Source organism: Salmo salar, chromosome 03 (genome assembly GCF_965601325.2).
Source record: "Salmo salar chromosome 03, fSalSal1, whole genome shotgun sequence".
Taxonomy (NCBI): domain Eukaryota; kingdom Metazoa; phylum Chordata; class Actinopteri; order Salmoniformes; family Salmonidae; genus Salmo; species Salmo salar.
The window spans coordinates 100,876,217-100,902,712 of record NC_138293.1 but is presented as its reverse complement, the minus strand read 5'-3'; the positions used below and the strand labels follow the sequence as shown (position 1 = coordinate 100,902,712).

The following is a 26,496-nucleotide window of genomic DNA, read 5'->3' as shown; positions in this document are numbered from 1 at the left end:
TGTACAGAACACAGAGCTCCCTCTGCTGGTCACTCTGGGGAATAGCATTGGTTCATTTCCAGAATCAAACACTTCATTTCACAACAGGATGCTGAAAAACTAGTCCAATGCATTTGTCTTACCAGGGTTATATTATTGGAACACCCTCCTATCTAGTGGCTCAATTAAAACCCTGCAACTTGTTTCAGTTTCAAGTTTAATTAGTCATATGTACAGGACACGCATGGTAACAGGGGATGTTATTATTCTTTTTTGGGGAGGGGGGGTATGATATTTATGTCTCCAACTTCCTCACTCATCTTTATTCATGGTTCATTCAGGGTTATCTGTAACCATAGTAACATCCACATTTATGTAGAAGTGTTTAGAAACATTCTATGCGTATTTAGGGATTTACAAGCTTGATGTAGTCATTGCGTGCTATGAATATGGGCCCAAATATTTCACTTTTTAATACACCAGTGAATTTGTCCCAATACTTTTGATCTCTTAAAATGGGGGGACTATTTACAACAAGTGCTGTAATTTCTAAATGGTTCACCTGACATGGATGAAAATCCCCTCAAATTAAAGCTGACAGTCTGTACTTTCTCATAGTCATTGTTTCATTTCAAATCCAAAAGTGTTGTTGTACAGAGCCAATACAACAAAAAATGTGTCACTGTCCCAATACTTTTGGAGCGTACTGTATATATTGATGGATAAAACTTATAAATGACTCAAGAGCTTAATTAAACCGTCTTACCGGACCAGAACCCAAAATATAAGCTTGTTATACTCCACTGTGTGTAAAGAACGTCATTGTAAACAGACACCGTATAGCCTCATAACATGGTTCAAACTATCATTTTGATCTCAGAGATGGTCAGTCGTAGCTCCGTCTATGAATTTGAGATGGTTCCATTTCTCCAGCTCCATTCCTCAGCTGTTTACATAAAAAAGTGGCCGGGTGGCAGCTCGGTTGTTGTTTCAATCCCAGATTGCCCCTTTAAGACAGTATGAATCAAAGTTCACCACTTCTAATAAAGACATTTTTGTTGAAATAATCAATAATCAGTATTTTATTTAGTAATTTGAATCAAAAGATGACTGTATAATTGTGAAAGAAACAGTGCCATGGTTTTGTATCAACACACACACATTAACACTATATGTCTGCTTATAAATCTCTTAAACATTATTAGGTAGTTTATTTTAATAAATATATGAACTTATAAAAACTGATTGATAAACAGCTTATTTACTAAATTGTTAACAAGCTATTTCATAATGTCTTATAAATTATAAACAGACATTAAGATAGGGTGCCATTTGGGACACTATGCCCTATACTGTGTACTACTTTAGACCAGGGTCCATAGGGCTCTGGTCCAGGGTCCATAGGGCTCTGGTCCAAAGTAGTGCACTATATTGAGGATAGGATACCATTTGGGATGCATCCTAGGTCAGTGTTTACCTGATCACTCATCATTTACACAGGAACAAAACATTCAGAGGCTATGGGGCTGTCCCATTTGACCGGTTCACTTCAATCTAACAGCAAGTAAATGAGAATATACTGAATATCTATGTCACAACCCCTGGTCTGAGCTTAAAAACATCTTATTTAACAAGTGAGTTCATTTACAGAGATAATTCCTAGTGCCTTTGTTCACCGCTGTCCAGCTGCCCTGATTGAAATGACTGCTATTAGTTCTCTAAATAATCTATATATTTTATCAATACCTTCTCAACACTGACCACAAGAGGTTCAGAAAACACTAGGTCTAAGATCAGAAAACTCCATGTCTCAGGTCTAGGAGCAGGTCAAGGAGCAGGTCAGCTCCTCAGAGGGTTAGACAGGCACTGCTGTCACTTTCCACAACTCCTGAAAAAGAGAAAGTCTAACATCGGAATTGAAGTTGATGACAACGCAATATATAAAAGACTGTAAATACCCAACTTGAAGCAACCATATATTTAGCCATGGAGCATTTTCTGATTGGCCAGTGAGGGGGTCATGCCTCGACACAGCTACAACTTATTCACCAAAACCCAGCCCTTCAACGCCACCACCAGCTCTTGCGCTCATAATTCCGGCTGTGAAAATAGCTAAAATATTTCCACCCTGGACCTATAGTACCATTGTGTTAAGCTTTGTAGATGTACCATTGTGTTAGCTTTGTTAAATAGAGCCCACAGTCTCACAGTGTAGTAGACATAAGGATATAGTACTAGAAACATTCTGTTGGGTTTAGGATATAGTACTAGAAACATTCTGTTGGGTAGGGGTTTTCTAGGTTCAGTAAAGTGTGTATGTGAAACTGTACGTGTGTGTGTGTGAGAAACTCCACTGTGTGTGTGTGTTTCTCACCAGTTGCTCTATGCGCTCATACAGCAAGCACTGTGGGAAAGAGGGTTTGACCTGCTCCACTGTGAAGCATGTCCGTCCGTCTCTTAGCTCCTGCATCTCACACAGACAGTGGCGGAAATGGTCGTAGGCCTCGCATGATATGTCCAAGTGTCTCAGAGTGAAGTTCAGCCTGGGGAACACACACACACACAGACACACACACACACACGTAGGCAAGCACGCACGCACACACATCATTACACACAAAGACTGTAATTACAAGATGTGGCACATGAGCTGGATTTATTTTTTACATTTAGCATAAATCTATATGCATAAATCTATATAACCCGAGGGTCACTCTGACAGAGCTCCAGAGTTCCTCTGTGGAGATGGGAGAAACTTCCAGAAGGACAACCATCTCTGCAGCACTCCACCAATCAGGCCTTTATGGTAGAGTGGCCAGACGGAAGTCACTCCTCAGTAAAAGGCACATGACAGCCCACTTGGAGTTTGTCAAAAGCACCTAAAGACTCTCAGACCATGAGAAACAAGATTCTCTGGTCTGATGAAACCAAGATTGAAATCTTTGGCCTGAATGCCAAGCGTCACCTCTGGAGGAAACCTGGCACCATCCCTACGGTGAAGCATGGTGGTGGCAGCATCATGCTGGGGGGATGTTTTTCAGCGGCAGGAACTGGGAGACTAGTCAGGATCGAGGGAAAGATGAACGGAGCAAAGTACAGAGAGATCCTTGATGAAACCTGCTCCAGAACGCTCGGGACCTCAGACTGGGGCGAAGGTTCACCTTCCAACAGGACAACGAACCTAACTACACAGCCAAGACAATGCAGGAGTGGCTTCGGGACAAGTCTCTGAATGTCCTTGAGTGGCCCAGCTAGAGCCTGGACTTGAACCCGATAGAACATCTCTGGAGAGACCTGAAAATAGCTGTGCAGTGACGCTCCCCATCCAACCTGACAGAGCTTGAGAGGATCTGCAGAGAGGAATGGAACTCCCCAAATACAGGTGTGTCAAGCTTGTAGCGTCATACCAAAGAAGACTCGAGGCTGTAATCGCTGCCAAAAGTGCTTCAACAAAGTACTGAGTTAAGGGTCTGAATATTTATGTAAATGTCTTAATTCATTTCATGGTTTTTGCTTTGTCATTATTGGTAACTGTGTGTAGATTGATGAGGAAAAAATGAAATGTAATACGTTTCAGAATAAGGCTGTAATGTAACAAAATGTGGAGAACGTTAAGGGATCTGAATTCTTACCGAAGGCACTGTAGTACAGGTACTGTATGTTACCTCTTCTCTATAGACAGGTATGTAGTACAGGTATGTTACCTCTTCTCTATAGACAGGTATGTAGTACAGGTATGTTACCTCTTCTCTATAGACAGGTATGTAGTACAGGTATGTTACCTCTTCTCTATAGACACGTATGTAGTACAGGTATGTTACCTCTTCTCTATAGACAGGTATGTAGTACAGGTATGTTACCTCTTCTCTATAGACAGGTATGTAGTACAGGTATGTTACCTCTTCTCTATAGACACGTATGTTGTACAGGTATGTTACCTCTTCTCTATAGACAGGTATGTAGTACAGGTATGTTACCTCTTCTCTATAGACAGGTATGTAGTACAGGTATGTTACCTCTTCTCTATAGACACGTATGTTGTACAGGTATGTTACCTCTTCTCTATAGACAGGTATGTAGTACAGGTATGTTACCTCTTCTCTATAGACAGGTATGTAGTACAGGTATGTTACCTCTTCTCTATAGACACGTATGTAGTACAGGTATGTTACCTCTTCTCTATAGACAGGTATGTAGTACAGGTATGTTACCGCTTCTCTATAGACACGTATGTAGTACAGGTGTGTTACCGCTTCTCTATAGACAGGTATGTAGTACAGGTGTGTTACCGCTTCTCTATAGACAGGTATGTAGGACAGGTGTGTTACCTCTTCTCTATAGACAGGTATGTTACCTCTTCTCTATAGACAGGTATGTTACCTCTTCTCTATAGACAGGTGTGTTACCTCTTCTCTATAGACAGGTGTGTTACCTCTTCTCTATAGACAGGTGTGTTACCTCTTCTCTATAGACAGGTGTGTTACCTCTTCTCTATAGACAGGTGTGTTACCCCTTCTCTATAGACAGGTGTGTTACCTCTTCTCTATAGACAGGTATGTTACTTCTTCTCTATAGACAGGTATGTTACCTCTTCTCTATAGACAGGTATGTTACCTCTTCTCTATAGACAGGTATGTAGTACAGGTATGTTACCTCTTCTCTATAGACAGGTATGTAGTACAGGTATGTTACCTCTTCTCTATAGACAGGTATGTTACCTCTTCTCTATAGACAGGTATGTGGTACAGGTGTGTTACCTCTTCTCTATAGACAGGTATGTAGTACAGGTATGTTACCTCTTCTCTATAGACAGGTATGTAGTACAGGTATGTTACCTCTTCTCTATAGACAGGTATGTAGTACAGGTATGTTACCTCTTCTCTATAGACAGGTATGTAGTACAGGTATGTTACCTCTTCTCTATAGACAGGTATGTAGTACAGGTATGTTACCTCTTCTCTATAGACAGGTATGTAGTACAGGTATGTTACCTCTTCTCTATAGACAGGTATGTTGTACAGGTATGTTACCTCTTCTCTATAGACAGGTATGTAGTACAGGTATGTTACCTCTTCTCTATAGACAGGTATGTAGTACAGGTATGTTACCTCTTCTCTATAGACAGGTATGTAGTACAGGTATGTTACCTCTTCTCTATAGACAGGTATGTTGTACAGGTATGTTACCTCTTCTCTATAGACAGGTATGTTACCTCTTCTCTATAGACAGGTATGTAGTACAGGTATGTTACCTCTTCTCTATAGACAGGTATGTAGTACAGGTATGTTACCTCTTCTCTATAGACAGGTATGTTACCTCTTCTCTATAGACAGGTATGTAGTACAGGTATGTTACCTCTTCTCTATAGACAGGTATGTAGTACAGGTTGACCTCCCGCGGTTGACCTCTTCTCTATAGACAGGTATGGACGGTTGACCTCTTCTCTATAGACAGGTATGTAGTACAGGTATGTTACCTCTTCTCTATAGACAGGTATGTAGTACAGGTATGTTACCTCTTCTCTATAGACAGGTATGTAGTACAGGTATGTTACCTCTTCTCTATAGACAGGTATGTAGTACAGGTATGTTACCTCTTCTCTATAGACAGGTATGTAGTACAGGTATGTTACCTCTTCTCTATAGACAGGTATGTAGTACAGGTATGTTACCTCTTCTCTATAGACAGGTATGTAGTACAGGTATGTTACCTCTTCTCTATAGACAGGTATGTAGTACAGGTATGTTACCTCTTCTCTATAGACAGGTATGTTACCTCTTCTCTATAGACAGGTATGTAGTACAGGTATGTTACCTCTTCTCTATAGACAGGTATGTTACCTCTTCTCTATAGACAGGTATGTAGTACAGGTATGTTACCTCTTCTCTATAGACAGGTATGTAGTACAGGTATGTTACCTCTTCTCTATAGACAGGTATGTAGTACAGGTATGTTACCTCTTCTCTATAGACAGGTATGTAGTACAGGTATGTTACCTCTTCTCTATAGACAGGTATGTTACCTCTTCTCTATAGACAGGTATGTTACTTCTTCTCTATAGACAGGTATGTTACTTCTTCTCTATAGACAGGTATGTTACCTCTTCTCTATAGACAGGTATGTAGTACAGGTATGTTACCTCTTCTCTATAGACAGGTATGTAGTACTGGGGAGACGGAGGTTGTTACAGATTCTGTACAGAGTTCGGAACAGCGCGTCTGTCAGATCGTCATCGTAGCACACTGGAACAAATGACAAATAAATACAGTTTATTACCATACTATCTGTGTTCTGTACCTGTAGTCTGCTCTGAGTGCTAGTGAATTAGCAGGGTGATTATTAATATTCCACAGAGATCACTCAGCACCATACCATCTGTGTTCTGTACCTGTAGTCTGCTCTGAGTGCTAGTGAATTAGCAGGGTGATTATTAATATTCCACGGGATAACAACAGATCCCACGGGATAACAACAGATCCCACCGGATAACAACAGATCCCACCGGATAACACCTGATCCCACCGGATAACACCTGATCCCACCTGATAACACCTGATCCCACCTGATAACACCTGGTCCCACCTGATAACACCTGGTCCCACCTGATAACACCTGGTCCCACCTGATAACACCTGGTCCCACCTGATAACACCTGGTCCCACCGGATAACACCTGATCCCACCTGATAACACCTGATAACACCTGATCCCACCTGATAACACCTGGTCCCACCGGATAACACCTGATCCCACCGGATAACACCTGATCCCACCGGATAACACCTGATCCCACCTGATAACACCTGATCCCACCTGATAACACCTGATCCCACCTGATAACACCTGATCCCACCTGATAACACCTGATCCCACCTGATAACACCTGATCCCACCTGATAACACCTGATCCCACCTGATAACACCTGATCCCACCGGACAACACCTGATCCCACCTGATAACACCTGATCCCACCTGATAACACCTGATCCCACCGGACAACACCTGATCCCACCTGATAACACCTGATCCCACCGGACAACACCTGATCCCACCTGATCCCACCTGATAACACCTGATCCCACCTGATAACACCTGATCCCACCGGATAACACCTGATCCCACCGGATAACACCTGATCCCACCGGATAACACCTGATCCCACCGGACAACACCTGATCCCACCGGACAACACCTGATCCCACCGGACAACACCTGATCCCACCGGACAACACCTGATCCCACCGGATAACACCTGATCCCACCTGATAACACCTGATCCCACCGGATAACACCTGATCCCACCTGATAACACCTGATCCCACCGGTTAACACCTGATCCCACCGGATAAACACCTGGTTACAACTGTCTTACCGTCAGCAGCAATGATAATGGTTGTGTTGTCATGGAGATCTGCCACTTCATCCTCTGTCCATCCAAACTCTGCATCAGCGTCTGAGAAACAAGAGATGAATGGAGAGAAAGAGAGATCAGCAGAGAGACCATGGTTTAACATCATGTGTGTGTGTTTCTCAATGTGTGTGTGTGTGTGTATGTGTATGTGTTCGTGTAGCCTGCCCACCTGTGCAGAGATCGTGTCTGAGCCAGTCCAGTAGACGTACTCGCACCTCCCCACCTGTTAAAGAGACAAGACAACACTAATATTCAATACTGTCTGGTACAACATATTGTAATGAAACAGCCAGGGAGAGAGAGAGCTAGCCTGGTACAACATATTGTAATGAAACAGCCAGGGAGAGAGAGAGCTAGCCTGGTACAACATATTGTAATGAAACAGCCAGGGAGAGAGAGAGCTAGCCTGGTACAACATATTGTAATGAAACAGCCAGGGAGAGAGAGAGCTAGCCTGGTACAACATATTGTAATGAAACAGCCAGGGAGAGAGAGAGCTAGCCTGGTACAACATATTGTAATGAAACAGCCAGGGAGAGAGAGAGCTAGCCTGGTACAACATATTGTAATGAAACAGCCAGGGAGAGAGAGAGCTAGCCTGGTACAACATATTGTAATGAAACAGCCAGGGAGAGAGAGAGCTAGCCTGGTACAACATATTGTAATGAAACAGCCAGGGAGAGAGAGAGCTAGCCTGGTACAACATATTGTAATGAAACAGCCAGGGAGAGAGAGAGCTAGCCTGGTACAACATATTGTAATGAAACAGCCAGGGAGAGAGAGCTAGCCTGGTACTACATGTAATAATTTACACTCTGGTAGGAATCGTTGCTTAGTTACACTGTGGTAAGAATCGTTGCTTAGTTACACTCTGGTATGAATCGTTGCTTAGTTACACTTCACATTTGTCATCTACAGCAACATCCTCTCTGCAATTCAAACCTGCATCTGTTCATTTTTTTAATGGAAAAACAAAGTGTGCCGAATCAGAACAGAACAGAACCCATAATCAGTGAACCAGTATGGTACTGTTAAGTACCAAGGTGGAAAAACCCTACAGTACATCTAACATCGGCTAAACCAGAGGTGTGTACCCCAGGTTCCAGAGGGGTGGGGCTCAGAGTTTTTCCTGATCTGGTAACCTAACCAGGTAGAACTCTGTTCTCTGTAGGGTAGGACAGGGATTAAATCAGGTGTTTTATATGGGCTATGATGGAGCCAGCGGTTTTCTAATCAGGTCATATGGTTTAAAAAGAAACTGCTGGGAAAAACTCCTGGTCATAGAGAGGATGAAAACTCTGGAACTGCAGCAACGTGGTTCTTGCTCATATGAATTTCATTTTAAAACTAAACAGGGCGTGTCCGTTGCACAGACACAACAACTGTGATTGGACAATAGAACTAACAGGGCTGAGCTTTCTTTGCATCATGTAGGGCTTTGCATCTGTAATTAAAAAGTTACTCACAGTCTGTCATCACTGTGTTGATTGATTTCCAGTTCATCATTTGTGATTGATAATGTCCAGGTGAACTAGCTAGCCGAAATTTGAATATAAAGCAAATTTGATGACCTTAACTGATTTTCTCCTAACACCAATAAAAGGGCTATAAATAGATAACGTTAGAGGTTGGTTTACCCTGTCAGGAAGGACAGGAAAGGAAAGGGGGATACCTAGTCAGTTGTCCAACTGAACGTATTCAACTGAAATGTGTCTTCTACATTTAACCCAACCCCTCTGAATCAGAGCGGTAAGGGGGGGGGGGGGCTGCCTTAATCAACATCCACGTTGTCGGCGCCCGGGGAATAGTGGGTTAACTGCCTTGCTCAGGGGCAGAATGGCAGATTCAGGGATTCGATCCAGCAACCTTTCGGTTACTGGCCCAACGCTCTAACCACGAGGCTACCTGCCGTGCCTAGGCTACCTGCCGGACCACCGTAGGCTGAATTCAGTAGGCCAGTTGATCAGACTGGTAAATCATCTCCTTGTTATCCCATACAGCATGTCAGACTGCTAATGGTTTGGTGTAGGCTGCAGCAACATTTCTGTTAAAGAGTTTATGCTTGTGTCTGGACTCGGGAGGGATGCGTTATCATGTCTGCTAAATAAATAAGCCTATTCTTTAATGCGTAGTGCCTGGCCTGCGTGACCTGTGATTTCTAGGAATCTGGTTGGTCAAGAAACACACAGCCTGCAGCACTCCCATGTGCCTGCAGCACTCCCATGTGCCTGCAGCACTCCCCCGTTAACAAATCATGAGGCAAATCAGTCTAAAAAACATGACTTTGTACTTCATCTTAACGCTTTGCATAAATATTTTTTATTAAACTAAATCAAGTGATGAGGCGCTGCCCGACCTGATTGAAAATGCCAGCTGGTCACACGTTTGCCGGCAGCCCTGTGCTAAACGTTGTTTAAGTAACGTTCTCTAACTAATGTTCTCTAACTACACATTGTCTAACTGTTCAATGTTCGCTCACCTGCAGGTTCCATCAGGTGTCTGTTTAACGTCACGTTCTTCTGGCACATGCTCAGTAGGTCCTCCCCAACGTCTGCAACACAACGTTACACAGATATTGGGATTTTACACAGCATTTATGTAACTTTAAACTTGGGCTTCCAACATTCTAAAACACAACATTGGAAATACAGTGGGGGAAAAAAAGTATTTGATCCCCTGCTGATTTTGTACGTTTGCCCACTGATAAAGAAAGGATCAGTCTATAATTTTAATGGTAGGTTTATTTGAACAGTGAGAGACAGAATAACAACAAAAATATCCAGAAAAACACATGTGAAAATGTTATAAATTGATTTGCATTTTAGAAAACTGCAATTTCTCAAGCAATTATTTTGTTAGGACTGTCTGAGTTAGGTAGGGAAAACTAGCTGTTATTGGGGGAGGTTCCAAACCTCCCCCAACGCCTTTTCAAACAGCTCTTATACTAAAAGGAAATTGGAATAATACTGTGAAGTTGGGAAAATTATGACAATCTCATAGTGTGGTAATATACAGTGCCTTCGGAAAGTATTCATACCCCATCGACTTTTTCCACATTTTGTTACGCTACAGCTTTATTGTAAAATGTATTAAATCGTTTTTTCTCCTCATCAATCTACACACAATTATTCAGACCCTTTACTTGTTGAAGAACCTTTGGCAGCGATAACAGCATTGAGTCTTCTTGGGTATGACGCTACAAGCTTGGCACACCTGTATTTGGGGAGTTCTATTCTTTTCTGAAGATCCTCTCAAGCTCTGTCAGGTTGGATGGGGAGCGTCACTGCACAGCTATTTTCAGGTCTCTCCAGAGATGTTCGATCGGGTTCAAGTCCAGGCTCAAGGACATTCAGAGACTTGTCCCGAAGCCACTCCTGCGTTGTCTTGGCTGTGTGCTTAGGGCCGTTGTCCTGTTGGAAGATGAACCTTCGTCCCAGTCTGAGGTCCTGAGCGCTCTGGAGCAGGTTTTCATCAAGGATCTCTGTACTTTACGCCGTTCATCTTTGCCTCGATCCTGATTAGTATCCCAGTTCCTGCCGCTGAAAAACATCCCCACAGCATGATGCTGCCACCACCATGCTTCACCGTAGGGATGGTGCCAGGTTTCCTCCAGAGGTGACATTTGGCATTCAGGCCAAAGAGTTCAATCTTGGTTTCATCAGACCAGAGAATCTTGTTTCTCATGGTCTGAGAGTCTTTAGGTGTCTTTTGGCAAACTCCAAGTGGGCTGTCATGTGCCTTTTACTGAGGAGTGGCTTTCGTCTGGCCAATCTTCCATAAAGGCCTGCTTGTGTGCTGCAGAGATGGTTGTCCTTCTGGAAAGTTCTCAAATTTCCACAGAGGAATTCTAGAGCTCTGTCAGTGACCCTCGGGTTCTTGGTCACCTCCCTGGACCAAGGCCCTTCTCCCCCGATTGACCAGTTTGGCAGGGTGGTCAGCTCTAGGTAAAGTCTTGGTGGTTCCAAATTTCTTACATTTAAGAATGATGGAGGCCACTGTGTTCTTAGGGACCTTTAATGCTGCAGAAATGTTTTGGTACTCTTCCCCAGATCTGTGCCACGACACAATCCTGTCTTGGAGCTCCGCTGACAATTCCTTCAACCTTATGGCTTGGTTTTTGCTCTGACATGCACTGTCAACTGTGGGACCCTATATAGACAGGTGTGCGCCTTTCCAAATCATGTCCAATCAAATGAATTTACCACAGGTGGACTCCAATCAAGTTGTAAAAACATCAAGGATGATCAACGAAAACAGGATGCATCTAAACTCAATTTCGAGTCTCATAGCAAAGGGTCTGAATACTTCTGTAAATAAGGTATCTGTTTATTTTTTTCATAAATGTGCAAACATTTCTAAAAACCTGTTTTTCACTTTGTCATCAGGAGGTATTGTATGTAGATTGCCGAGGATGTTTTTGTATTTAATCCATTTTAGAATAACGCTGTAACGTAACAAAATGTGGAAAAAGTCGATGGGGTATGAATACTTTCCGAAGGCACTGTGTATAAAACCCAGGAAAACCACATTGTGGACTGCACTGGGCCTTTACAGAAGAAACACCCACCTGCACTCAGTTCATTAAGCTGAAAGGACTGACGTGATACTGGCAAGAGTAGTATGCTTTTTCCCTTTCAACATATTACTCCCACGCACAAGCCCAAATCAGATGGGAGAGTGCTTTTCCTCATGTTGAATGTCTTGATTGCATTATATAATAGTGACAGAGGTAGAATAGAGGGGTTTGAAACTGCCAAGGTGTTGGAGACCGGTTATGTCTGTGCTGCCTCCTCTCAACTCAGTTGTAACTGTGAAATCTGTGTAGTGAAGAGATAGTTGATTAAACACTCCGATGTGTGTGTTTTAATGGTCTCTGGTGGTCTTTATAAAACATTACTATAGTGTAACATGTTGGTCTTTATAAAACCATACAGCGTTGACTGGTAGAAACACACAGCACCATTCCAGTCAGATCACTATCCTGGTCACCATTATCTACAGATGTGGGTTTAGAGGCATGTTAAATCACTATCCTGATCACCATTATCTACAGATGTGGGTTTAGAGGCATGTTAAATCACTATCCTGGTCACCATTATCTACAGATGTGGCTTTAGAGGCATGTTAAATCACTATCCTGGTCACCATTATCTACAGATGTGGCTTTAGAGGCATGTTAAATCACTATCCTGATCACCATTATCTACAGATGTGGGTTTAGAGGCATGTTAAATCACTATCCTGGTCACCATTATCTACAGATGTGGGTTTAGAGGCATGTTAAATCACTATCCTGGTCACCATTATCTACAGATGTGGGTTTAGAGGCATGTTAAATCACTATCCTGGTCACCATTATCTACAGATGTGGCTTTAGAGGCATGTTAAATCACTATCCTGGTCACCATTATCTACAGATGTGGGTTTAGAGGCATGTTAAATCACTATCCTGGTCACCATTATGTCAATGACTTGATACATCACTGAACCATCCTTTTAACAGCTTTGAATGAATCTTTTCTAAATGTGTTGGCTGCTAGTCACTACATTTAATCCATCTGTTCCCTTCATTGTTGGAGCTATACATTTAAACATAATGTGTGATATTACCTGGATAAGATTAATGTGACTGTATATTCTTAGCCAGTTTGTTGGCAGGGCCAGGGGTGGGGGTGTGAACATTTAAACCTTTAAACATTTAAAATAAACTGGGTCATTAAGAAAAAATCCCTAAATGAAAAACGATGTTTAAAAATCGAAATTAAATGTGCACAGTGCACCTGTCACAAAACTACCACTAACAGGTCCAGATCATCATCATCATGATGACGGGAAACATTCTAATTAAACAAATACCTAACACAACAATGCTGTCACGTTAGTAGGAGAAATTATTTGCCACAGAGAAAGACAAGCTACAGCAGCGAACAGCCTGCTCTGCCTTGAGTCAGTACATTGGGTTGGCTGGCCTTCTCTAGTCACTCGTAGGCTCAGTCACTGGTATACTTTTATTTATAAAGGCATTTTGGGTTTACTACATTTTTATTGTTCAGAAATGTGGTGGGTACTCTCTTCGTTCGCTGGACTTTATCCTGCTAACTGTTCCAAATGTCCGAACTGAATTTGGTAAAAGGGCTTTTATGTACTCTGGCCATCGTCTTGGAACGCCTTACAAAATACTTTTAAACTGTAACTTGTCCCGATTGGTATTTTTAAATCACTGATGAATGAACTTGAGACTGATTCCCTGACCTGTCAATGTTTTTAATTTGCTGTTTTGATTTTGTTATACTCTTGTGAATTCTATGGTTTTTACTAGATTACTTGTAGTTTTTCATGTTGTTTGTCTGTAATTTTTGTAATGACTTGGTGCTGACTATCTTGGCCAGGACGCTCTTGAAAAAGAGATTTTCAATCTCAATGAGCCCTTCCTGGTTAAATAAAGGTTAAATAAAAAATAAAAAAATATCAAATTAATGAGTCTGCTGCTGCGCTGTGCTTTTACCTGACCCAACGTTACAATGTCGTGATTGGTGCTTTGGAAACAGGCTGAAGTCCAGACTGACTGCTGGGAACGTCACTGCATCACCAAGCTGTCAAACTATCCTAAATAAGTGAAAATCTACATGCTGTTTATCAGTGCAGTGCCCAACAGCCTTAGTTAGCTAACATTGCATCACTGTGTTTATCAGTGCCCAACATCCTTAGCTAGCTAGCTAACATTGCATCACTGTGTTTATCAGTGCCCAACATCCTTAGCTAGCTAACATTGCATCACTGTGTTTATCAGTGCCCAACATCCTTAGCTAGCTAACATTGCATCACTGTGTTTATCAGTGCCCAACATCCTTAGCTAGCTAGCTAACATTGCATCACTGTGTTTATCAGTGCCCAACATCCTTAGCTAGCTAACATTTCATCACTGTGTTTATCAGTGCCCAACATCCTTAGCTAGCTAGCTAACATTGCATCTCTGTGTTTATCAGTGCCCAACAGCCTTAGCTAGCTAATATTGCATCACTGTGTTTATCAGTGCCCAACATCCTTAGCTAGCTAGCTAGCCAACATTGCATCTCTGTGTTTATCAGTGCCCAACAGCCTTAGTTAGCTAACATTGCATCACTGTGTTTATCAGTGCCCAACAGCCTTAGCTAGCTAGCCTATGAGTGAGTGAGTAAGTATGTGTGTGTACCATTACTATGATTGAGAGCAATAGAATTCCAGCAGCTTTATTATGAGAAGGGGAAATTAGCCTAGTATGAGAAGGTGAAATGGGCCTGCAACAGCAGCCATGCATAAAATTGCTAAATTGAGAAAAACAGTGCAATTATTTCAAAAGGTACGATTTCTTATCAAATCATGCCAAGGGATTATTCAAAAGTGAGATTTTCTGCCTAGGATAGTATTCTTCAGACTGGGCCAGACTATCTGGGCAAGGAGAGCTACGAGGTGAGCAACAAGATGCTCTCAATTCAAGTTACAGTGCAATCTGTTGAATTGGACCAGGACCAGGGGCCTCATTTATAAACAGTGCAGGGCTGGAACAGAAGCCTGCAACCCCAGTATCTCTCCAGGACCAGGGGCCTCATTTACAAACAGTGCAGGGCTGGAACAGAAACCTGCAACCCCAGTATCTCTCCAGGACCAGGGGCCTCATTTACAAACAGTGCAGGGCTGGAACAGAAAGCTGCAACCCCAGTATCTCTCCAGGACCAGCACCATACGTGGGGGGCATGATGAATACGTGGGGGGCATGATGAATACGTGGGGGGCATGATGAATACGTGGGGGGCATGATGAATACGTGGGGGGGCATGATGAATACGTGGGGGGGCATGATGAATACGTGGGGGGCATGATGAATACGTGGGGGGGCATGATGAATACGTGGGGGGGCATGATGAATACGTGGGGGACATGATAAATACGTGGGGGGCATGATGAATACGTGGGGGGCATGATGAATACGTGGGGGACATGATGAATACGTGGGGGGACATGATGAATACGTGGGGGGACATGATGAATACGTGGGGGGACATGATGAATACGTGGGGGGCATGATGAATACGTGGGGGACATGATGAATACGTGGGGGGATATGATGAATACGTGGGGGATATGATGAATACGTGGGGGACATGATGAATACGTGGGGGACATGATGAATACGTGGGGGATATGATGAATACGTGGGGGAGATGATGAATACGTGGGGGAGATGATGAATACGTGGGGGAGATGATGAATACGTGGGGGAGATGATGAATACGTGGGGGAGATGATGAATACGTGGGGGATATGATGAATACGTGGGGGATATGATGAATACGTGGGGGACATGATGAATACGTGGGGGATATGATGAATACGTGGGGGATATGATGAATACGTGGGGGATATGATGAATACGTGGGGGATATGATGAATACGTGGGGGACATGATGAATACGTGGGGGACATGATGAATACGTGGGGGACATGATGAATACGTGGGGGACATGATGAATACGTGGGGGACATGATGAATACGTGGGGGACATGATGAATACGTGGGGGATATGATGAATACGTGGGGGATATGATGAATACGTGGGGGATATGATGAATACGTGGGGGATATGATGAATACGTGGGGGATATGATGAATACGTGGGGGATATGATGAATACGTGGGGGACATGATTCATTTAAAAAAGGGAAACATTAACAAGATGCAGACATTTGACATTAGAGAGAAAATCTGTTACATTTTTAGTATCTAAAATAATTAAACAGGAATCTATTTTCTATAAATTTTATGTTCATAACCATTGCAGAAGACATTTCTCACCTTTCCTGGCTGTGATGGATTCATATTCCCATAGTAGCAATACAACAAATGACGATGTGTATCTCTCTTCAACCTAGTAGCCTAGAACAGTACCAGGCAACAGTTTGAACACACCTACTCATTCAAGGGTTTCTTTTTCTTTTTACCATTTTCTACATTACAAAATAATAGTGACGACATCAAAACTATGAAATAACACATATGGAATCATCTAGTAAGCAACAAAAAAAAAAAGTGTTAAAATCTAAATATATTTTATATTCTTCAAAGTAGCCACCCTTTGCCTTGATGACAGCTTTGCACACTCTTGGCATTCTCTCAACCAGCTTCATGAGATAGTCTCATTGAATGCATTTTAATGAACAGGTGTGCCTTGTTAAAAGTTAATTTGTGGAATTTCTTTCCTTCTTAATGCATTTGAGCCAATCAGTTGTGTTGAGACAAGGTAGGGGTGGTATACAGAAGATGGGACTATTTGTGGTATTTCATTTTTTTTTTATAAATTTGCAAAAATTTCTAAAAACCCATTTTCACTTTGTCATGATGGGTTATTGTGTGTAGATTGATGAGGGAAAAAAAACAAACAATTGAATCAATTTTAGAATAAGGCTGTAACTAAATGTGGAAAAAGTCAAGGGGTCTGAACACTTTCCGAAGGCACTGTAGATGTAAAACCATTGTTGAATTCAAATGTTCTGCTGACAGGTCCACAACAATTTGACATTGTTTTCTCTTTCAGAAACTGTCACAGTCCATTGTTCCAAATACAGTATCAATTACTGATAAAAAAAAAGCATTCTTCCAACACAGTAAATAGACCTGTAGCTTATGTAAAAGCTACCGGTACAGGCTACAGTATTGCTTTGCGACAGGAGCACAACATCACAGCCTAATGAATCTCAGAGCCTAGGCTATAGCAGATAGAAATACAATAATATAGGGTGTCATTGTCCAGGAGGACTTACCGATTCTTCTCAGAAACGGAGCACGCAGATATTTAGTGTGGCATTTACGCAGCAAAATGTATAAATGAGGATCCCAGGGGCGAAGGACCCTGGTTTACCCGATGGTACCTTACCTGTGCAGTACACTGTTTTGGCCACCGTTGCCATGACTACGCTGGTCAGCCCAGTCCCCGCCCCCAACTCCAAGACGGTGGCTCCTCTGAATGTAGTTGGCTGAGACAGGATTAAATCAGCCAATAGGAACGCACCTCGCCAAACCTAGTAAAGGAGCCATACAGAGCCTTCAGAAAGTATTCACACACCTGGACTTTTACCACATTGTGTTGTGTTACAGACTGAATTTAAATGGATTACATTTATATTTTGTGTCACTGGCCTAAACACAACACCCCATTATGTCAAAGTGGAATTCTGTTTTTAGTCATTTGTACATATAATTACAAATGAAAAGCTGAAATGTATTGAGTCAATAAGTATTCAACACCGCCGTTATGGAAACGCCTAAATAAGTTCAGGAGTAAAAATGTCCTTAACAAGTCACATAATAAGTTACATGGACTCAGTCTGTGTGCAATAATAGTGTTTAACATAATTTTTGATTCACCACCTCATCTCTGTACCCCACATATACAATTATCTGATTCAACTATAAAGACCAGGGAGGTTTTCCAATGCCTCGTTAAGAAGGGCTCCTATTGGTAGACAGGGTTGGTAGATTACTTTCTAAATGTAATCTGTTACTCCCCAAACACTAGACGGGTCAAAAAAAAAAAAAAAAGCAGACATTGAGTATCCCTTTGAACATGGTGAAGTTATTAATTACACTTTGGATGGTGTATCAATACACCCAGTCACTACAAAGATACAGGCGTCCTTACTAACTCAGTTGCCTGAGAGGAAGAAAACTACTCAGGGATTTCACCATGAGGCCAATGTTGACTTTAAAACAGTTATATAGTTTAATGGCTGTGATAGGAGAAAACTGAGGATGGATCAACAACATTGTAGTTACTCCACAATACTAACCTAATTGACAGAGTGAAAAGGAAGCCAGTACAGAATAAAAATATTACAAAACATACATCCTGTTTGCAACAAGGCCCTAAGTAATACTGCAAAAAATGTGGCAAAGAAATTCACTTTATGTCCTGAATACAAAGCTTTATGTTTGGGGTAAATCCAATATTACTGACCACTCTCCATATTTTTAAGCATAGTGGTGGAAGCATCATGTTATGGGTATGCTTGTAATAATTAAGGATCGGGGATAAAAAAGAAATTAGTTTCAGGATAAAAAAGAAACGGAATAGAGCTGAGCACAGGCAAAATCCTAGAGGAAAACCTGGATCAGTCTGCTTTCCACCAGACACTGGGAGATTAATTCACCTTTCAGCTGGACAATAACCTAAAACACAAGGCCAATCTAGACTGGAGTTGCTTACCATGAAGACAGTGAATGTTCCGGAGTGGGCGAGTTACAGTTTTGACCTAAATCTACTTAAATCTACGGCAACACCTGAGAATGGTTATTTAGCAATGGTCAACAACCAATTTGACAGAACTTAAATATTTTTTTTGAAGAATAATGAGGAAATGTTGAACATCTAGGTGTGAATACTTATGTAAATGAGTTATTCCTCTACATCTTTTTCAATAAATTTGCAAAAATGTCAAAAAACAGGTTTTCACTTTGTCATTATGGGGTATTGTGTCTTGATGGGTGAGAAAATAAATCAATTGAATCAATTTTGAATTCAGCTGAAAGATCCCGGGATAACAAGTACAATAGTTAGTTAGTCATGTCTCACACAACAAAATGTGGAATAAGTCAAGGGGTATGAATACTTTCTGAAGGCACTGTACATTAAATTTATGAGGAAGGAAAAATAAAGTAGCATGAGAGAGAGGGAGAGAGAGCGAGAGAGAGAGAGCGGGGGAGAGCGAGAGGGAGCGAGAGAAAGACAGAGTGAGAGAGCGAGAGTGACTCACCTGTTTGCCAACATCTTCTAAAGGCGTGGCCATAGTGTGTTCTGTTAAAGACATGTTGATTTAAACAGTTATAAACACAAACAGTTATAACACACACAAGCTGTCATAACACACACAAACAGTCATAACACACATAAACACAATTATAACACATACTTCTGCCTCTCAGACCTGTCTTCACTCAGCTATTCAGAAATTACATTGGACTAAAAACAAAATAAGTAACCAGGGTCAGTCAGAGGTAGAAACCAGTCCTGTTCTCTTCTCACCTATCCTGATGACGTCTCTAGGACACTCCTCCTCCTCCTCCTCCTCTTCCTCTCTTCTTGCCTGGCTGAGGATGATGGGGTAGACCATGTCTCTGTCCCTCTCAGGGAGTCTTTGTCTGGGCCTGGATAACATGTAAAATAGTTAGACAAGGTCTGAGCTAGTCATGTCCCTGTCTGGACAGGGATAACATGTACAATAGTTAGTCATGTCTATCTCAGACTCTGTCTGGACAGGGATAACATGTAAAATAGTTAGTTAGTCATGTCTCCATCTCAGACTCTGTCTGGACAGGGATAACATGTACAATAGTTAGTCATGTCTCTATCTCAGACTCTGTCTGGACAGGGATAACATGTACAATAGTTAGTCATGTCTCTATCTCAGACTCTGTCTGGACAGGGATAACATGTACAATAGTTAGTTAGTCATGTCTCTATCTCAGACTCTGTCTGGACAGGGATAACATGTACAATAGTTAGTCATGTCTCTATCTCAGACTCTGTCTGGACAGGGATAACATGTACAATAGTTAGTCATGTCTCTATCTCAGACTCTGTCTGGACAGGGATAACATGTAAAATAGTTAGTTAGTCATGTCTCTATCTCAGACCCTGTCTGGACAGGGATAACATGTACAATAGTTAGTTAGTCATGTCTCTATCTCAGACTCTGTCTGGACAGGGATAACATGTACAATAGTTAGTCATGTCTCTATCTCAGACTCTGTCTGGACAGGGATAACATGTACAATAGTTAGTCATGTCTCTATCTCAGACTCTGTCTGGACAGGGATAACATGTACAATAGTTAGTCATGTCTCTATCTCAGACTCTGTCTGGACAGGGATAACATGTAAAATAGTTAGTCATGTCTCTATCTCAGACTCTGTCTGGACAGGGATAACATGTACAATAGTTAGTCATGTCTCTATCTCAGACTCTGTCTGGACAGGGATAACATGTACAATAGTTAGTTAGTCATGTCTCTATCTCAGACTCTGTCTGGACAGGGATAACATGTAAAATAGTTAGTTAGTCATGTCTCTATCTCAGACTCTGTCTGGACAGGGATAACATGTAAAATAGTTAGTTAGTCATGTCTCTATCTCAGACTCTGTCTGGACAGGGATAACATGTACAATAGTTAGTTAGTCATGTCTCTATCTCAGACCCTGTCTGGACAGGGATAACATGTACAATAGTTAGTTAGTCATGTCTCTATCTCAGACTCTGTCTGGACAGGGATAACATGTACAATAGTTAGTCATGTCTCTATCTCAGACTCTGTCTGGACAGGGATAACATGTACAATAGTTAGTTAGTCATGTCTCTATCTCAGACTCTGTCTGGACAGGGATAACATGTACAATAGTTAGTCATGTCTCTATCTCAGACTCTGTCTGGACAGGGATAACATGTACAATAGTTAGTCATGTCTCTATCTCAGACTCTGTCTGGACAGGGATAACATGTACAATAGTTAGTTAGTCATGTCTCTATCTCAGACTCTGTCTGGACAGGGATAACATGTAAAATAGTTAGTTAGTCATGTCTCTATCTCAGACTCTGTCTGGACAGGGATAACATGTAAAATAGTTAGTCATGTCTCTATCTCAGACTCTGTCTGGACAGGGATAACATGTACAATAGTTAGTCATGTCTCTATCTCAGACTCTGTCTGGACAGGGATAACATGTACAATAGTTAGTCATGTCTCTATCTCAGACTCTGTCTGGACAGGGATAACATGTACAATAGTTAGTCATGTCTCTATCTCAGACTCTGTCTGGACAGGGATAACATGTACAATAGTTAGTCATGTCTCTATCTCAGACTCTGTCTGGACAGGGATAACATGTACAATAGTTAGTCATGTCTCTATCTCAGACTCTGTCTGGACAGGGATAACATGTACAATAGTTAGTCATGTCTCTATCTCAGACCCTGTCTGGACAGGGATAACATGTACAATAGTTAGTCATGTCTCTATCTCAGACCCTGTCTGGACAGGGATAACATGTACAATAGTTAGTCATGTCTCTATCTCAGACTCTGTCTGGACAGGGATAACATGTACAATAGTTAGTTAGTCATGTCTCTATCTCAGACTCTGTCTGGACAGGGATAACATGTACAATAGTTAGTCATGTCTCTATCTCAGACCCTGTCTGGACAGGGATAACATGTACAATAGTTAGTCATGTCTCTATCTCAGACTCTGTCTGGACAGGGATAACATGTAAAATAGTTAGTCATGTCTCCATCTCAGACCCTGTCTGGACAGGGATAACATGTACAATAGTTAGTCATGTCTCTATCTCAGACTCTGTCTGGACAGGGATAACATGTACAATAGTTAGTTAGTCATGTCTCTATCTCAGACCCTGTCTGGACAGGGATAACATGTACAATAGTTAGTTAGTCATGTCTCTATCTCAGACTCTGTCTGGACAGGGATAACATGTACAATAGTTAGTCATGTCTCTATCTCAGACCCTGTCTGGACAGGGATAACATGTACAATAGTTAGTTAGTCATGTCTCTATCTCAGACCCTGTCTGGACAGGGATAACATGTACAATAGTTAGTCATGTCTCTATCTCAGACCCTGTCTGGACAGGGATAACATGTACAATAGTTAGTCATGTCTCTATCTCAGACTCTGTCTGGACAGGGATAACATGTACAATAGTTAGTTAGTCATGTCTCTATCTCAGACCCTGTCTGGACAGGGATAACATGTACAATAGTTAGTCATGTCTCTATCTCAGACTCTGTCTGGACAGGGATAACATGTACAATAGTTAGTTAGTCATGTCTCTATCTCAGACCCTGTCTGGACAGGGATAACATGTACAATAGTTAGTTAGTCATGTCTCTATCTCAGACTCTGTCTGGACAGGGATAACATGTACAATAGTTAGTCATGTCTCTATCTCAGACCCTGTCTGGACAGGGATAACATGTACAATAGTTAGTTAGTCATGTCTCTATCTCAGACCCTGTCTGGACAGGGATAACATGTACAATAGTTAGTTAGTCATGTCTCTATCTCAGACCCTGTCTGGACAGGGATAACATGTACAATAGTTAGTTAGTCATGTCTCTATCTCAGACCCTGTCTGGACAGGGATAACATGTACAATAGTTAGTTAGTCATGTCTCTATCTCAGACTCTGTCTGGACAGGGATAACATGTACAATAGTTAGTTAGTCATGTCTCTATCTCAGACTCTGTCTGGACAGGGATAACATGTACAATAGTTAGTCATGTCTCTATCTCAGACCCTGTCTGGACAGGGATAACATGTACAATAGTTAGTTAGTCATGTCTCTATCTCAGACCCTGTCTGGACAGGGATAACATGTACAATAGTTAGTCTGCAACAGGGATGGGAAACTTTGATGGGGGGGCACAAAAAAAAGTGGCAGAGAGAAGATCTAGCTTTTTTTATTTTATAACTCATTTCATGTAATTCTCTCACTTTGCCATTGGGCGGAGAGAAACATTTTCAGTTTTAAAGCAAATTTGCTGCAATTCTACACATTCTGCTATAGGGTAGAGAGAAATGTTTGCTGTTTATAACATGATATCTGAGTGAGAGCGGGCCCCCCGGTCGGCAATTCGACCATGATATACTTCAAGTTTACATAGCTGACCGCTAGACTAACTTACCAATCTAAAAAAAAAAACCTGCTGAGAGAGATAATTGAGTGACTGTCAGTGGCTGTTATAAAAAGAGAAACACTGCTGAGAGAGATAATTGAGTGACTGTCAGTGGCTGTTATAAAAAGAGAAACACTGCTGAGAGAGATAATTGAGTGACTGTCAGTGGCTGTTATAAAAAGAGAAACACTGCTGAAAGAGATAATTGAGTGACTGTCAGTGGCTGTTATAAAAAGAGAAACACTGCTGAGAGAGATAATTGAGTGACTGTCAGTGGCTGTTATAAAAAGAGAAACCCCGCTGAGGGAGATAATTGAGTGACTGTCAGTGGCTGTTATAAAAAGAGAAACACTGCTGAGAGAGATAATTGAGTGACTGTCAGTGGCTGTTATAAAAAGAGAAACACTGCTGAGAGAGATAATTGAGTGACTGTCAGTGGCTGTTATAAAAAGAGAAACACTGCTGAGAGAGATAATTGAGTGACTGTCAGTGGCTGTTATAAAAAGAGAAACCCCGCTGAGGGAGATAATTGAGTGACTGTCAGTGGCTGTTATAAAAAGAGAAACCCTGCTGATGCACAACCACATTTCTAAATTGGACCTTGGTGTATTCTACTATTCTATTGATCCACCGGCCTTAAAACATTTACAGTAGAACAATCAAATGAAGGGAATAAAAAACAAAGGGAAGGTTTGACTGGAATAACTGTGGTGACTGATGTGGAGGTGAGATGTAACTGACCTGCGTGGTACCTCTAAATCTCCATCTTCATCCAGGGGTGGTTCTACCCCTCCGTCCTCCCCTCCGTCAGCCCCTCCGTCAGCCCCAGTCTCACTCCCCCTAGCATCTCCCCTTCCACTCTCCTCCTGGGTGTCGCGGTCTAACTCTTCCCCTCCGCAGGGGGAACCGAGGTCACAAGTGTGCTGCTTCGCTCCGTCCCACAGGATTCTGAACCGGGAGATGAACACTAGACACATAGGCTGCGTTTAGACAGGCACCCCAATTCTGATCTTGTTTTCACTCATTGGTATTTTGACCAATCAGATCAGATTTGAAACAGATCTGACGTGAAAAGATCTGATGTGATTGGTCAAAAGACCAATTATTGGGAAAAAATACCAGAATTGGGCTGCCTGTGTAAACACAGCAATAGAGGGTTGGGACAGTTCCATTGACATTCAGGAGAGGCCTACATTGAAACTAAATTACAACATTTTCATCATTTAATTTTGTGTCATTTTACACACACACCACACACGCACACACGCACGCACGCACACCACCACACACACACCACCACACACCACACACACACACCACACACACACACACCCACACACACACCACACCACACACCACACACCACACCACACACACACACGCGCTCTCCAGTACCTGGTTGTCCTACGCGGTTAAGGCGTGCCATGAGGTGGCGAGAGTTGGGCAGCAACAGGTGAACGTCAGACAGCACTGTGTCATAATGGAAGGTGATCTGGTCCATGGCTCACCCTGCATGTCATCTACCTGCCTGCAGCACACCTGGGGAACACACACACGTCAGACACACGTTTTGCAAGCACAAACTGACACACAGGCGCATATATACATTTGTCACAAGCACACAGGTCACACACACACACACACACTTAAACTACCAAATGGTCTGTATTTCACCTGTCTAACAGAAATACAGCCTGTCTCTGCTATCTGCTAGACAGGTGAAATACAGCCTGTCTCTGCTCTCTGTTAGACAGGTGAAATACAGCCTGTCTCTGTTAGACAGGTGAAATACAGCCTGTCTCTGCTATCTGCTAGACAGGTGAAATACAGCCTGTCTCTGTTAGACAGGTGAAATACAGCCTGTCTCTGTTAGACAGGTGAAATACAGCCTGTCTCTGTTAGACAGGTGAAATACAGCCTGTCTCTGCTAGACAGGTGAAATACAGCCTGTCTCTGCTAGACAGGTGAAATACAGCCTGTCTCTGCTAGACAGGTGAAATACAGCCTGTCTCTGCTAGACAGGTGAAATACAGCCTGTCTCTGCTAGACAGGTGAAATACAGCCTGTCTCTGCTAGACAGGTGAAATACAGCCTGTCTCTGCTAGACAGGTGAAATACAGCCTGTCTCTGCTAGACAGGTGAAATACAGCCTGTCTCTGCTAGACAGGTGAAATACAGCCTGTCTCTGCTAGACAGGTGAAAAACAGCCTGTCTCTGCTAGACAGGTGAAATACAGCCTGTCTCTGCTAGACAGGTGAAATACAGCCCGTCTCTGCTAGACAGGTGAAATACAGCCCGTCTCTGCTATCTGTTAGACAGGTGAAATACAGCCTGTCTGTGTTATCTGTTAGACAGGTGAGATACAGCCTGTCCCGGAACACAGAACTAAAAGACAAGGCCAACAGCTAAATGGATTCCCCAACCTGCGGCTCAGCAAAGTGCCCTCTCCAGCATCATAGTGAACTGTTGTGGCAGCAAGCCGCCTAATAGCTGGAAAAGCACCAATTGACGTCGCCATAGCTACCGACTAAGGAGAGTGTCTTGACGACCCTGTATGCATTATGTCAACAAGAGGCATAATAAATGGTTCGTAAAAACAATCTTCTTAGTCGGTGTGGCTAAAATGTATGTTGTTATGCCCTGCAGTTAGCAGCCAACGTTACTTATAACTGATAGCGGTCACTCACCTTTCCAGTGGTAGTTAGCGAACTTGCTAGCCAAAAGCTGTCAATGAAAATGCTGCAAAGACGTGTGTCTGGTAAACATGTATTCATTTGGTTAGCCAAATGAACTAGCCTTCTCTACGGTGGGAACTTCTGACAAATGTAACGAATGGGTGGGAGGGAACATGCTAGAAACAACTACCATGAGCTAGCTTGATGCTAGCTACTTTGATAATGAATGACTGCAAGGTCCAGGGGCAGACTACACGGCTAGCCGAGGGACGGCCTAAATGAAACACTTCCAACACATGACATTCAGTACAGTCTAATAACATAAACACGCATTTAATTCATTCTGAGCTTACAACGACGCGCAGATTGTCTCAAATGTCAGCTTCCAAGTCGTACAGAAAGAACACTGGGTGTAAAGAATACATACGGTGCAGCATTATTATTTCACCCACCAACAAAGGAAACAAAAGCCATCCAAAATGTTCCGCGTGCTACGCATCTAGAAATAACTCAGTATGTAAACCAGAACACTGCTCCGAAAGGACTTAAATGGCATTTGTATTAGAATTCAAATGTAAAATTAGTTAGAATTTCACTTAGATTGTGATTAAATATCTACACGTGTGTGTTGTAGGCACTTTTCCTCACTCAAATAATTACATTTCTAAAACTCTGATTAAATTAACATAATGTGTTCAACACTTTGAA

The 26,496-nt window shown here is 42.2% G+C and overlaps 1 protein-coding gene across 4 annotated transcripts; it reads right to left on the bottom strand.

The window, feature by feature from the left end:
* Positions 1–1,037: 1,037 nt before the first annotated feature.
* Positions 1,038–26,264, bottom strand: mettl22 (methyltransferase 22, Kin17 lysine). 4 transcript variants are annotated; one of them, NM_001139791.1, is given in 13 exon segments: positions 1,038–1,867; positions 2,354–2,522; positions 6,119–6,221; positions 7,352–7,432; positions 7,560–7,613; positions 9,870–9,941; positions 17,302–17,446; positions 19,178–19,218; positions 19,447–19,568; positions 23,855–24,080; positions 24,509–24,652; positions 25,801–25,868; positions 26,142–26,209. In NM_001139791.1, coding segments are annotated over 11 exon segments (1,152 nt in total). In that variant the 5' UTR covers positions 24,615–24,652; positions 25,801–25,868; positions 26,142–26,209; the 3' UTR covers positions 1,038–1,834.
* Between the last annotated feature and the right edge of the window lie 232 nt (positions 26,265–26,496).

Bases quoted from the DNA above. Each gene is read 5' to 3' on its own strand.
- mettl22 (XM_045714243.2), bottom strand. From the start codon at position 24,614: ATGGACCAGATCACCTTCCATTATGACACAGTGCTGTCTGACGTTCAC. The intron at 24,081-24,508 runs GTACTGGAGAGC...CTATGTGTCTAG, and splicing joins TAACCGCGTAGGACAACCAG to TGTTCATCTCCCGGTTCAGA. The intron at 19,569-23,854 runs GTCAGTTACATC...CATGTTATCCAG, and splicing joins GATTTAGAGGTACCACGCAG to GCCCAGACAAAGACTCCCTG.